This window comes from Arvicanthis niloticus, chromosome 6, assembly GCF_011762505.2.
Source record: "Arvicanthis niloticus isolate mArvNil1 chromosome 6, mArvNil1.pat.X, whole genome shotgun sequence".
Lineage (NCBI taxonomy): Eukaryota > Metazoa > Chordata > Mammalia > Rodentia > Muridae > Arvicanthis > Arvicanthis niloticus.
The window spans coordinates 88,689,866-88,704,996 of NC_047663.1; the positions used below are offsets into that span (position 1 = coordinate 88,689,866).

The 15,131-nt window shown below is 47.0% G+C and overlaps 1 protein-coding gene across 1 annotated transcript in view; it reads left to right on the plus strand.

Annotated features, from left to right (window-relative positions):
- Positions 1–15,131, plus strand: part of Nsg2 (neuronal vesicle trafficking associated 2) — a 60,511-nt gene that overhangs the window by 14,427 nt on the left and 30,953 nt on the right. Inside the window, exon 3 of the mRNA XM_034506597.2 lies at positions 3,501–3,584. Coding sequence (XP_034362488.1) covers positions 3,501–3,584 — 84 coding nt within the window. The remainder of the gene's footprint in view (positions 1–3,500; positions 3,585–15,131) is intronic.

The following is a 15,131-nucleotide window of genomic DNA, read 5'->3' on the forward strand; positions in this document are numbered from 1 at the left end:
CTAACTAGGGACCATCATGGTCATTGGGGGAGGGAGGGGGCGGGCCTTGCAAGATTCTAAGTGAGGCAAGGGTAAGCTCCTGGAAGGAACCCCAGGGAGCTTTGGACTTGGGAAGTGTTAAGGGTTTCTGCTGCTGCAATGAAACACCATGATCAAAAAGCAAGTTGGGAAGTGTCATAGTCAGGGTTTACTGCTGTGAACAGACACCATGACCAAGGCAATAAGAACAACATTTAATTGGGGCTGGTTTACAGGTTCAGAGATTCAGTCTATTATCATCAAGGTGGGAACATGGCAGCATGCAGGCAGGCATGGCGCAGGAGAAGCTGAGAGTTCTACATCTTCATCTGAAGGCTGCTAGCAGAATACTGACTTCCAGGCAGCTAGGATGAGGGTCTTAAGCCCATGCCCACAGTGACAAACTTACACCAACAAGGCCACACCTCCTGATAGTACCACTCCCTGGGCCAAGCATATACAAACCATCATAGGGAGGAAAGGGTTTATTTGGTTTACACTTCCACATCACTGTTCATCACCAAAGGAAGTCAGGACAGGAACTCAAACAGAGCAGGAACCTGGAGGCAGGAGCTGATGCAGAGGCCATGGAGGGGTGCTGCTTACTGGCTTGCTTCCCATAGCTTGTTCAGCCTACTCTCTTATAGAACCAGGACCATCAGCCTGGGAATAGCGCCATCTACGATGAGCTGGGCCTTCCCCATCAATCACTAATTGAGAAATGTCATACTCCTGGATCTCATAAAGGCATATCCTTAACTGAGGCTCTTCCTCTCTGATGACTCCTAGCTTGTTTTAAGTTGACACACAAAACCAGTCAGTACAGGAAGGAAAGATATACTGGAAAAGCATCCTCAAACATGTCAGCCCGAATATAGGTCCTGTCTAATTTACACCAAATGATGATGAGGGTTTTAAGCTTTGTCAGAAGCTCTGGGAAAGGCGTGTATAGAACCCAGAGGCAGAAAGAAGACTCAGAAGTAAAGGTTCCTTCCCTGGTGTGTGAAGGAAAAGAAGCTAGAGCCTAGATCAATAGCCCTGGATGTAGAAGGAATGTGACTAAGCCAAGAAGTAAGAAGTAGGTCCAAGCATGTGAGCAGGTGGACTAGCTCTCTGCTGCTGTCCTGAGCCAATGCAAACTCATTACCTCAGAGTTTTTGTCAGGCAGTCTTAGTTAGCATAGTTAGCCTAGTCCTGTTCAGTGAGTCAAAGTCAGGCAGCAGCTGGCCTGAATTCTCATCTATCGCTGGATCCTGGTCCAAGCGCATTCGAGTTGTTGGATGAATTCCGTTCCATGTGGTAGAGGAACTGAAGTCCTTGTTTTCTTCTTGGCTGCCAGTTTTGGCTTGCCCTTGTGTCCTAGCTGCACGACCTTGTCACAGCATGTCAGGGTCACTTGTCAGGGTCAGTGGATGCTCTTTTCTCCTTCTCCAGTATTCTATGACATTATTTAATCATGGGAAGGCCTCCATCAGGCAGTCTGTAAAAAGGACATAAAAAGGACATAAAAATAGACCAGCATCAGCACCAGCACCAGCACGCCTCCTGGACAGAACAGGAAAGTCCGGCCTATGAAGTTACTGGACTCAGGCTGCTCTCAGGAGTGGCATCAGGCTCCTGAGGGCCTGCCTGCCTCCTGAGCAGTGATGCTGGAACAGTTCCCCGTAACAGTAACGGGGACTCTGCTTAGACTGAGAAAAGGAACACATAAGGGATTGTGTGGATGGATGGCAGGGCTCTGCTTCCTCGGGTGAAAACTTTCAGCTTAGTCAGCACCCATGGTGTTCACGGGGCTGTAACACTCAGCAATAATTACAAACTCTTTCTCAGGCTTCTTTTTCTTCTACTCAGCCCACGAGGTGGGATAGGCGTCCACAAATGCCTTGTGAGGTGGGCCGCGGAGCTTGGTAAAATGTGCCACCAAAATAATCAGACGTTAGTGAAATGGGATGACTCACTGGGATGAGCAAATGCCTTCATTTCTCTTTGTAAAAATCCCCAAATTGTATTATAATTAAGAATATCGCAAAGTGTTAACCAGCAGGTTATTGATCATAACTTGTTTTTATAACCCAAACTATGGAAATAGCTTAAACGTTTAGCAACTGGAGATCAACTGCCGACAAACTTCAGAGTCAGTGGAACCTTCGTGACAATGGCAGCGTTGACAGTGGGTCGCATCTTTGTGGCCTTAGGCAAGTTAGTGACTTTCCAACTACACTTTCCACATTTAAAAAACACAGCAATTCCTATCTTGTATCATTATTAGAAGGATAAGATATAATGAATGTTTAGTGTCTCTGGGTAAAATTCAAAAAAATAATAACTTTTAGTAAAAATATTAATAATAATAATTAACTATGGAGCTGGTGAGATGTCTTAGCAAGTAAAGGCACCTGGCATCAAAATCAGAGTTTAGTCTGTAGGACTCTCATGTGGCAGGAGAGCACTGACTGCTGGTGGCTGCCTTCTGACCTCCACACAAGATCACTGCATATATGTGCCATCCCCAAATAAACAAAATTTAAAAAAATTAAAGAAAAGCTTCAGTGTACATATATATAATGAAGCATACTACATCCAAAGAAGAATGCTATATTCAGGGCTTGGCAAAGTCATTCCAAACATGACTTCACAGCAGCTGTGGCCACCTGCACTGGGCCTGCAAACAGCCAATCACGGGTCCACGAGGTCCTCATGGGGCCTTCCCCAGCCCTGTGGAACTGTTGGTTACTGATGGATTCTGGGAACAGACTGCACAGTCAGCATCTTTAGTTGTGGATCAAACAGAGGATCCAGAATCTGATGGCCACACAAATGGTCTTGGTTAAAACAAGTGGATGGCAAAACAGAGACGTGAAGGTGGGGAAGGGACCTGTGGGGAAGAGTGAGGTCTGACAGGGGTGGGAGGACATTCAACAAGGAGGGAGGGGTGAAAATCAGCAGAACATGCTACATACATTTGTGAAATTGTCAAAGAATGCATTTAGTCAAGAAGAAGAACAAAAAGGAAAGGTAGAGAATGTTACTTGGTGGTAGAGAGCCTGCTGAGCCCACGTTTGGCTCAGAGTTTCATCACGAGTATGTACACACACACACACACACACACACACACGTACTCACACACTCATGCACAGATTTCTTCATACGCACACACACATTTGTTTACATTGGAAAGTGGAAAACTGGAAGTGTGTTGCCTGGCCTATAAAGCCCGTGATACACGGCTCCCCTTTGTCAAAGCAAGACATACATTACGGACAGTAATACCCATAACACTAGCAGACATCTGGAGAGGCATAATCAGCAGCACCGCCATGCCTGCTGGGATCGGGGAGTACTGTGGGCCGTTTGAATGTTTTCTTGCGTGTTTAGAAGGGGGCTCGTCTTCCCTGATGTCTGTGGGATGGACAAGTTCTAGTGGCCAGAGGAAAGGGAGGCTGAAGCTCCGTTTCTGCGCTAACACTTGCTCAATTTTGCAGGTGATTGTGAAGACAAGAACAGAATACCAGCCGGAACAGAGGAATAAAGGGAAGTTCCGGGTGCCGAAGATCGCTGAATTTACGGTCAGTTCCTTGGTGGGGTGTCATGAAAGGGGGAAAGGGGTGACACTTGCTGGTGACACAGGGCCGCTGTGGTGTAGGAAAGTGTTACAGGCTATTTCAGGTGGGATTCTGGAAGTCATACTAACTTCAACACTGGGGTTCATCCCAGGACAAGCGTGCTACCCAGGCTCTTGGGTTCTGACAGATTCGATGATTGATAAAGAGTGCCTACAGCTTCTCATTTTTGCCCCTGCCCTCTTCACCCTGCATTTCCACCACAGTCTTGAGGAAATGTGACAGGAACAGATGAAGAAACACAAATTTTAGTCAGCGGCTTTGACCATAACCCAGAAGGCAGGGGGAAAGAGAAGCTGACAGGTACAAGCCAGTGGTGCTTTTTTTTTTTTTTGGGGGGGGGGGATGGAGGTTTAGAGTGGACAGAGCAGTAAAGCATGATGTGACAGCATTCAGCAGGCACAAGGGGGCTGGGGACTGAAAGAGCAAAGCCTGTGCAAAGGCCCCAAGGCTGTAAGAATGCTGCACCGATAACAACAAAAGCAATGAGGCTGCTTTCTAGGAACGAGGGGGGAAGTAAGAATACTGCGCCAATAGGAACAAGGGCAGTGAGGCTGCGCTCTAGGAAAGGGGCGGGAAATAAGAATACTGCGCCAATAGAAACAAGGACAGTGAGGCTGCGCTCTAGGAAAGGGGCGAAATTAACAACAATCAAACAAACAAAAAACAGCTAAGTCAGGAGAAGTCTGTAGGCTGCAGGTAGTTTCAAGCCTTGTGGGCTGAGTGGATGACTCTCAGGTTGTATGTGAAAGCTGTAGGAAGCCCCTGCAGGATTTCAAATGGAGAGATACAACTGAATTTGGGCTTTAGAAAAATTGCATCGTCTTTCACATAATGATGTGATGGGCAAGAGGTTAAATAGGGGACTGTTAGGCTACTGGAGTGTCCAAGTAAAAATTAACAGTGGTCCAGACAAGACTAGTAAATGGAGAGCCGGAAAAGCAGACCCAACTAGCTGAAAGTGAACGCTGTCCTTGGTTATCTGGGAACTGGAGTGGATTTCCTTCTGTCCTTCATTGTTGCCGAACCCAATTAACGCTACTCAAATCGACCCGGCAGCAGCAGCAGCAGCAACTGTTCCCCACTATCCATCCCAGCTTTCTGGGTTCCTGAATGAAACACACACACACACACACACACACACACACACACACACACACACACACGAGATAGGGGATGATGGGGAGAGGGAGAGAGGGAGAGCCTTATATTTTAATATGCCTTAAACGGCTCAAATAGCTCAATGGTTGGGCCACTCCCAAACCTCCAGGCAGCTAACACACTGCCCTCAGATATTCTGAGTTATTACTTACTAAAATCTGTATTTCATCTTTGTTGCCCTAGACCTAGTCAGGGGTCCCCTGGGGCTGCTCCCCCACCCCACCCCCGCCCGGACTCTTACATGTTGGCTATGTCCCTGTCCTGCATGTCTCAGGCATGGCAGCTATTCCTTCCTCTCCCTCTGTCCCTTGCCTGAGAATCCTAAAACTCCCACTTTTGTCTCCCTGCCCAACCATTAGCTGCCAGCAACTTCATCTACCAATCAAACGGAGGGCAGGGGCCCTCAGCGTTTTTTACAGGCAAATTATTGTGAAATTTTGGGGACCCAATTAACATGATACAAGCATTAGACCAAATCACAACACATGATAGTCTTTCTCTGCACTAAATCTATATTTGAGTGCCAAGCAGGGGGTTATGTACATATCATTCACAACAGAGTCACAGAGTCACACATAAGGGACTAACAGTAGTACTATATATAAAAATCTGAAGTATCAGGCAACATTAGACCTTCTCCCCTTCTCTTGATGACAAAAATAAAACCATATCTGTATAATGGACTATTTTACAAATCCTTAAGCTTTATTTTTTCAGGCTGGCAAGATGGCTCCGCAGATGGCCTAAGTTAACTCTTAGAACACACATAAAGGGGACAGAGTTAACTTTATAGAATTGTCCCCTGACCCCACATGCTTGCCTCGGCATACACACACGTGCACAAACACGCGCGCGCGCACACACAGAGGGGACGAGAGAGGGAGGGAACGGGGTAAGAGGGGGGAGCTTGGAATCTCCAGTGGATGAGATGATAGAACCCCCCTATTAACTAAAGAGAGATGATTCAGTCTGCTGGCCCAGTTACCCAGTGTCAAAGCCAGAGCCAGTGTCAGAGCTGGGCCTGTCTGTCCAGCCTTTCTGTCCAGCCATGCTGCCTGTAGTTGGTTATTGCCAGAAAGGGTAGAAATGACTCAGCTAAATTAATGAACAGGGTGGCTCCATCAGGTCCAGGCCTGTTGGCTGCCCCTAATCCAGTTTTGCTCAGTTGACCCTCCAGGGTGGAGTCAGTACTGGAAGAAGTGATTTGTGATTCACTAGCAGCCCTTTGTGAGCCTTGAGTGTCAGGCGTGGGTGGGGACAAGCCCTGCCTTTTGGAACAAAAAGAAGCGGGAGGGGGAATGGAAATGAGGCAAATTCTCATTTGCTTATGTAAAGCTTGAAGTGTTAATTAGCCTGGTTTTCAGCTTTCTTCAGAGAGCTTCCTCTGGGCCTGGTAAAGGATGCATCTGCTGGCTGCAGGGTGGTGGGGGAAGAGGTTGAGGAGACTGTGTGGTAATTAAGAAGAGTCTGAAGGTCTTCGATGTGTAAGCTCACTGGGGCTCAGGGACCCACCAAGTCTGCTGTGGGAGCAGAATCATAGAACTTATTTTTGCCTGGCAAAGGAGGATTGGGCTCCTCTGACTGGGCCTGAGGGATACCTTCCAAGCTAGCAAGATGCTGGCTGGGAGAGGTTCTGAGCCTAGTAGCCAAGGCGTGTGGAGGTGTGGCTTGCGACCCTTAGATGTGTCTGGAGCTATGGGTGGAGACTTCCGTCTGGAGAAGCTGGGCTGGGAGAACAGCATTTACAGACAGCCTCAGAGAGCTTAGAACAAACAGTTGCTGCCCACCCCCACCCCACCCCTGTGCACCCTGTTTTTTTCTAAATCTCTTTAGAGGTTCTTCCAAAAGGCTTGAAGAGTGTCTGCAGGCTAACAGGAGCAAATCCATCCATCCTGGGCCCCGCGAGCTGGGGATGCTGCTGCACTGCCTTTGCTACAGAGTGTAATGATATTTTAGAACAGCAGTTCTCAGTCTTCCTAAGGCTGATACTCTTTAACCCAGCTCCTTGTGGTGACCCCTAATCAGGCAATTACTTCACTGGTACTTGGTAACTATAAATTTGCTACTGTTATGAATCACAATGTAATTATCTGATGTACAGGTTATCTGATATATGATTCCCAAAGGGGCCGTGACCCACAGGTTGAACACCACTGTTCTGGAAAGTTCTGGTGTTGTGGCTGTGATGCTGCTGTGGAAAGCGCTAGTACATGGATGGACTGGCATCATGGAGGAGCTGGTGCTGTGGAAGGTTTATGGTGCATCAAAGAACGAGTGTCAAGGATGAAAGGCTGTGGTATTCTGGGCAGCTCTAGGGCTGTGGAGGAGCTGGTGCCACAGAGACATCAGATACATACAGGGCACCAGATCCAGGAAGAATTTTAGTGCTATGAAAGGTGCTGGCAGAAGGAAAGGTAGTGACACTTTGGAAGGATGAGTTCTAGAGGAAGATCCTGGTGATGTGGAGGGTACTGGCCATGGGATGATGACCAGTGCAGAGGTCATTTGTGCTGCCTGAGGCTTCTGGTGTAATGGAGCATGTGATATTATGGAGATATTATGGAGATGCTGTTGAAGGTTCTGCTGTGGGAGTGAAGACCCCCAAACTCAGGAGACCCTTCCTCAAGTCTCGGGAAATCATGACCACCCAAAAATCACAAGAAACCATACCTGGATGCAATCAACAAAGGTTTATTGGGGAGAGTTGGCTAGCCAAGGTCAAAACTGCTCGTCCACGCAGGAACAGAATTTTGACAAAAGGCCAGCAAGCTGAGGAGCCTTTTTTATAGCACAGGGTGGGGAAAGGGAGGAATTTTCGCGAGGTTACACATGATTGGTTGTTTTACAAATTTTGAACATCAGCAGGCTATAACACTGGGAAAACCTCAAAGGGGGGGGGACCAAGAACAGTGGAAAGTTAGCTAGTTCTTGGAACCACCCAGATGACTTGCATCTTTCCCTGTGGTCAGGAATGTGTCTTCTTGCTTTTGGCCTTCCCCACCCTGAGACTTGAGGAATGTTAATCCAGCAAGTGCCCTCTGTGAAGTGCCCGCAGTGAAGGCCTGAAATCTTACATCCAGTTCCGCTTTCTGGAACTTGCATTCTTTTGCTCAGGTCTAGGGTAACGAAAAAGCCTGTGTATATTTCATAAAATGGTCTTTATAAGTTTTCACTCTACAGGAGATTCTGATACTGTTAAAGATGGCAGCCTCTTGGAAGGTACTGTTGCTACAGGAAGTCTTGGTGTAAAGGGAAGTAGCGATCTTGAGGAAGAGGCAGGTGCTGTGGATGTGTTGGTACCCAGAAGGACGCTGGTGCTATCAATAGTGCTGTTGCTGTGACCCACGCTGGCACTTAGGAAGGCTCTGGTGCTACAAAGGGCATTGGTGTCACAAACAGTGTTGGTGCTGTGGACAGTTGTGGAGCCATGGAAGGGCACCTGTGCTGTGTTGGTGCCTTGGAGGGACTAATGCTGTAGCTGTGCTAGGAGCACAGAGAGTGCCCTGCTATGGGAGGTGCCCATGTGCCAGGCCTGCTGTAAAGCCCAAACGAAAAGGACCTCACGATCCATGGAGAACTGCAGACACACCCCAAATCACTCACAAGAAACACAGCTTGATGCAATAGCAAGAGGTTCAAAACTAGCATGCTAGGGCCTCCTTCACATGCAGAGGTAGAGGAATTCAGCAGCCCAGAGTTCTTACAACTTATATAGGAAGAATCCACAAACCAGGTGGAGTTAGGGACAAGGGGGAAGGAGGGGGTGCAGATGTGTTTGATCTCAAACCCTTAAGATGGATGGCGAGTCATTTTATAATTGGCTATTTCAGACTAGCTACACTCTATCTATCATGAGCTCTGGTTCAAAGCGGGTCAGGCTTATCTCTAGCTAATGGCATCCTGGCACCAATTGTCTCAGGGCTGTTTAGTTAGGGCCTTCTGTTCGAATGGTCAGCTAATTTCCTGGGATTGAGGTGCCACAGTGTTTGACTTACAGGTTTTATGTGTTTGCTTTAAGGATAGGGTTCAGGGGGTCAACTTAAATTTTTATCTTTCACTGCTTGTTCCAAGGCTGGTCCATTAGTAGAACTGAGTGTTGTATTTAGAAACCATTGTGTTATGGGGACAAGAGACATTCAGAGCAATGCCTGGGCTTTGAGGACTCACCCGAGAAATCTCGGTGCTTGCCCTGGGGAAAGTCTGCTGTCCTGACATTCTAGGTCCTTATTGGTAAAATCAGGGCACCATCTTGAGGTAACTGAGGACGTTCCTGGAGTGCTCTGGGTGCTTGATACATGCTCATTTATTTTCCCTTTTTCTTTCCCTTTGGTTCTTAGCTTCCTACCTAAGAAGCTGGATTCATACTTAGTTGTGCTCTGAGCTTCTCTTCCCCTTTGTATGGGAATGTGACTAGGGAAATATGGAAGAACCACTGAAGGCTGTAGTCAGTTCAATGTCAGGATCCACGGGTGACCCCTGCTTTGTGACAGCTACCTCTAGAGCTATGTCTGTGACAAGTGGAAGCTATTTTTCATTACATTTTATTGAATATGTTCTTTGATGACTTCGTGCATATGTACCTTCTGTTTACTATCAACCTTAACCTCTCGTACTTTCTCCCCACCCCATTGTCCTCCCCACCCCTATTGTCCTCCCCACCCCATTGTCCTCCCCACCCCTATTGTCCTCCCCACCCCATTGTCCTCCCCACCCCTATTGTCCTCCCCACCCCATTGTCCTCCCCACCCCTATTGTCCTCCCCACCCCATTGTCCTCCCCACCCCATTGTCCTCCCCACCCCTATTGTCCTCCCCACCCATTGTCCTCCCCACCCCATTGTCCTCCCCACTCCTATTGTCCTCTCCACCCTTATTGTCCTCCTTACAATATAACCATGATCTCACAGCAGCCATAGCTACCCACAATGGACTATACAATGCTAGTTCTATCAACAGTCAGTCGTAGACTGGGGGGGAGGGGACCGCATGGCACAAGATCCTTACCTCCCTGCTGAACTATGTGGTACTGATAGATCCCAAGCAGAGTACACATCCTCTTTACTTTTGATCTCCTGATGAACCCATGTTCCAAACCCCTGCTCACACAAATGACCCGTGTTAAACTCGGTGGGTTTCCACAAAACAAAACAAAAAAGTTTTTTCTTTTTCAGGGTATGCTTTTTTTTTTTTTTTTTTTTTTTTTTTGACACATTAGTCACAACATAAATGATCATAACACCCTTAAAAAGGTATTCCTTTATGCATCTTCCTTCTAACAACCTTGCCACCTAGATACGGCTGCTGCTCCAGAATGTTGCTCAGTGAACATAAGGACTGTCCCAAAGTGTTTAGTCAGAAAATGGACAAAACAAACCATCTGGTGGCCCTGCATCTCACAATCCCTGCCACACCTCACATGGCCCTGCTCCATCTGACTCCTCCTCTTCTTCCTCCTTTTCCTCCTCCTCTTCCTCCTCCTCTTCTTCTTCCTCCTCCTCCTCCTCCTCTTCTTCTTTCTTCTTCTTCTTCTTCCTCCTCCTCCTCTTCTTCCTCTTCCTCCTCTTCCTCCTCCTCCTCCTCTCTGTCTTCATGACATACTGTAAGTTGGCTCAACTTCTAGTCTCAGAAGACACAAAAGATTAAGATAGCAAAGTACTTTCAGGGCCTCATCACAGTGTAGAATAGACAAAACAAACAAACAAAACCAGAACAAAAACCCCACTGGCCACCTGCAGTGGGAGCCTTTCTGGTCATCTTCACTGGCCTAGGGCTTCCTCTGAGCTCTACAAGGTCACGTTGAGTCTGCATTTACACTCTGTTTCCCAGAGACCCCCAGTGCTTGCAGAAAAATGCCTGGCCTATTGTTGTTTCCAGTTCCCAGGACGGAGCCAGGCATGACAGGATTGGGTCAATTGCAGTGTGAACCTAGCCCTCTGGGGTGGCCTCCATGTTCTTGGCTGAGCTCATCCTAGGCAGGCTTCAATTAAAAGTTGGCCAGGCACCAGGAGAAAGGTCATGAGATACCTGTAGACCAGCCCCAGGGCTTAGTCCAGTGAGAGGAAGCCCGAGTGGTAGCCAGTACCAACCAACCCTCTCAGGCAAACGCATTAAAGATAAGGTGGGGGACCCCAGCAGTGAAAAGCCCAATCTCCCCTAAAGAACCAGTATAGGTAGGCTCTTTTTAAAATCAAATAGCCACAACAAACTATTTAAAGCAATAAAACCTCCAGGAGATATTTCAGACCCAAATCTTCATTAGTGTAGATTTTCTACTGTTTGAACGTCTAGAGTCTCTAGGTTTCTGTCGTGGTTCCAGGGTGGTGTCTGGTGCTTTTCTCATATAGAAAGACTACTCTGGGAAGATGGGCTATACCAAGCTCCTTCATACTCACAGGCGCAAGCCAGCTCAGGGTAAGAAAGGTGACTTACCCTGGGCCCCCCCACAAAGAGTCTATAAACCTAGGATGTCCCCTAAGGTCCTAAAACTGGTGCTTCCTGCATCCTGGGAGTCCAGTGCTGGAGAAGACTGCTCAGGGCAAGCCACTGCTGAGTGACAGACAAGCCTCAGCTACAACCTACCTCAGCTTCCTGCCATTCTTTTGTTTGCCTCTATATTGTACAGAAGCCTCAGACCCCAATATCTGCATTCCCTCCAACATCAGCATGGAAGGAGACATGGAGTTGCAGACAAACTGGTTACCCCATGCCAGTCACACCATCCCAAGAGCCTGTCCTTTCTGCACCCCCATTCCTCAGCTCCTTCAGCAGCGCCCTCCTGCCAAGCCCCATCCTTTTGTCCCCCTTCTTAGCCTCCTTCAGGCCAGTTTAACTACCCTCACCATGTCCCCTTTATCTTCACACCCCAAAGAGCCTTGCCAGAGCTCTGCCAACCTAGGTGCTCGAAGATACTTTTAATACACAGCTAAGAAGGTGAATGACCAACCAAGCAAATCTCCGAGGCTGAACCCTGTATTATCAATACCACAGCACTGGAAGCCTTACCGTCACCATCCTCATTTCAGTCCCGGCCTTCTCTGTCCCCCGAGCCCCTCACTGATGGCATAATCCTATACACATCTTCTTCCTGACCCCACTCCTCAGGAGCTGGAATCTCACTTTATAGCACAGCCAATTGCTTCTACCAATTTTTCATCAAACCACTGGAGCTTCCTTTCATGGGTGGGATTCTAATACTTGCTGACAGCAGCAACTGGGGTTTTAAAATACTACTTTATTGTCTGTTGTCTTGGTTTTTATTGCTGCCTTTTTATTTTCAGTAACATTTTTAGGCACGTTATTAAAAACTGCCTGCTGAGCTCAGGGCAGAGTCATTATCCAGCTCAGAAAGAATTTGCGCATGAGTTCTTGGTAGGGAAAGGCTGCCATGGTATTTAAAGTTCATGGTTTCCTGTGGTTAGAGCATCACTGAAAATTAGAATAAAGATGCCACCTTTGGGTTTGGTTGGCTAAGTGTCTTGTTAGAGTCACCTTTGAGAATATGGGTTGTTTAAATAAACAAACAAATAGGAAAACAATACGACAAAAATATAAAGACAAAACAAAAAGTATACACACACAGACACACAGAGAGACACACACAGACACACAAATACACACAGAGACACACACAGACACAGGAAGACACATGCACACAGACATACACACACAGAGACACACAGACACAGAGACACACACAGAAAGACATACAGACACACACACAGAGACACACAAAGATACAAACACATAGACACACACAAATGGAGTCCATTTTGTATTGGCCAACTACTCATGGGCATGGAGCCTGGAGTGTGGGTGAAATAGATAAATAGATAGATAGATAGATAGATAGATAGATAGATAGACAGACAGACAGAGGGACAGAGACAGGCAGGCAGGTAGGCAGACAGATAGGCAGACAGACAGACAGAGACAGAAAATGATGGGGACTTGGGTAGAATCTGGAAGGAGTTGCTGGATGGACAATATGATCACAATACATTACATGTGAACATTGTTAATTAAAAGATTTTAAGAGAGAATTGTGCTATTATTATTTAATAGTTGAACACCAAATATGGTATTTTTAAACAAAATATTTCCCAGAGAAAGGAAATCTATAGTCTTTTGAGAAATAGGCCAGCATTTGTATGAGGTGTTGGGGGAATCAGTGTCCCTAAAGTCAGCTTCCTGAGCCATCTTTATTGCTGGTTTCTTAGTTTCCCCGACCGCAACAAACCTGGGTAAATAAATGTGCTAATACGAAAAGTTACTCACTAATGAATCCAGCAGAAGACTCTTGTGACTGTTAAGGTCTTTGTGAGACACATGCAGTGGGGGCACATGCAGTGGACAAATGCAGTGGGGGACATGCAGTGGGTACATGCAATGGGGCACATGCAGTAGACGCATGCAGTGGGGAACATGCAGTAGGGGATATGCAGTGGGGAACATGCAGTGGACACATGCAGTGAGAGAACATGAAGTGGGGGGGGCACATGCAGTGGAAGAACATGCAGTGGGGGGACATACAGTAGGGACAAATGCAGTGGTGGGACATACAATGGGGGCACATGCAGTGGGGGAACATGCAGTGGGGACACATGCAGTGGGGACACATGCAGTGGGCACATGCAGTAGGGACACATGCAGTGGCTTCCTCCTTCCTATGGGCAGCTGTGTGAAGGCCTCAGCTCAGTGCCAGGCTCTTCCAAAGATAACCCTTACTATTGGTCTCTGCTCCTCTGCTTCAGGCCTCCTGTACACTCACTGCCCAGGGCTCCCTGGCTCCCTGGCTAGTCATTGTCCAGGGCTCTCTCTCATGGCTCCACAAAGCTGCCTTCCCACATTTCCTGCTCATTGCTGACTATGCTCCTCTCCCTCCATTACGCTTCCATGTTTGCTCCATACAACTCAGCTCAGATCTTCCCTGGACCCTCCATGGCTGGAATGTGTCCTTGGTTCTATAAGTCTCCTCACCTGGGGACCCTCTCATGGAAGGTGAACGTGCTCCTCTGTTCCCCCACTTCTTATGTTCTTGACAATGTCACTGGGCTCCCCTGGAGTCCTGCTGCCTGGCTGGGGTTGTCCAGAGGACCATAGACAACTTCCTCATACCCTTCATTGGGCCAGTGAGGGAGGGATGCATACAGAAAGCTGAGCTGCATTTGAAACATCATTACTTATGATTCATAATATCAAACTCCATACGATTGAACATCTAAATACACCAGGATTTTGCTGATTGTTTTTCACTTTTTATTTACTGTACCTCAGGAACAAGATACATTCTCTTGATGTACAGACAAGAAAGCTGGAGATCAGAAGAGCGAGTGAGGTGCCAGAGTCACACAGCCAACCAGGAATGGAGACAGGCTTTTGGGGCCCAGAATGCTTTGTGTCTAGGTGTGTTCCTGTGTGTGCAAATATAGACAAATGCACCCATGTTACAATTATCTTCCAAATTAGAAACCCTGCCCATTTAGGGAACGGCCTAAATTAACCTACACTGAAGTGGTTGTTAGATTACTTGAATTTTAGCTGCATATCTCTGTTATTTGCTAATCATTACATCAGCCTTATTGTAGTTTCTTTCTGTTCTTTGAGTACACTGCTTCAAACCCTGAAGTGTGCTGGTCCAAAAGACAAAGAAGCAAAACAGACTTTTCCCATGGAAGCCATGCCATTTTTCTTAAGGCTTACTACCCAGCCTGCTTCCGAGACCCACAGGTGGGAGGGTTCACTCTCTCTGACCTTCCTGGTTTCCATGCCTCCTCTCCTGCTATAATGACTGATTATTCCAAATGGGCTTTCTTTTTCTAAATTTACAGTGCTTAATCTCTGGGAAAAATGAGGGGGAGGCAGGCCTTAACAAAGTGACTATACTTTGTATGCAGCCTGTCATGTCACCACTGTGTTCTGTAATTATAAGAAAACTAGTTGTCATGGCAACCGCTGTAAAGCTCTTGCTTTCTGCCTTGGATGCTGCCAGTCTGTAGCGTTGTGATGAGCAATTGGGAGGGGCTTTCTCTACAGAGGGTTCATGTCTCACTTGGGTGGTCATCATTAAATTCATTTTAATTTTTCATTTTACCAACATTTTTCAAATGTTAGTTCTACAGCTCATTGATTGTGGGGCCGAGGGGCAAATCATCTTGCTTCTGGAAGGTTTGCTTTCCTTCTTGGTAAAAATGGGGGATACCATCACCCAGGAGAGAACAGAAGTAATATTTATGTGTGCAGCTCCCTAGCGTAAGTCTCTACATAGATTAAGCCTCTCAGAGATGTTAGATCACTTCTCCCTAACCTCTTTCACTCTGAGGTAGAGAAAAAAGAA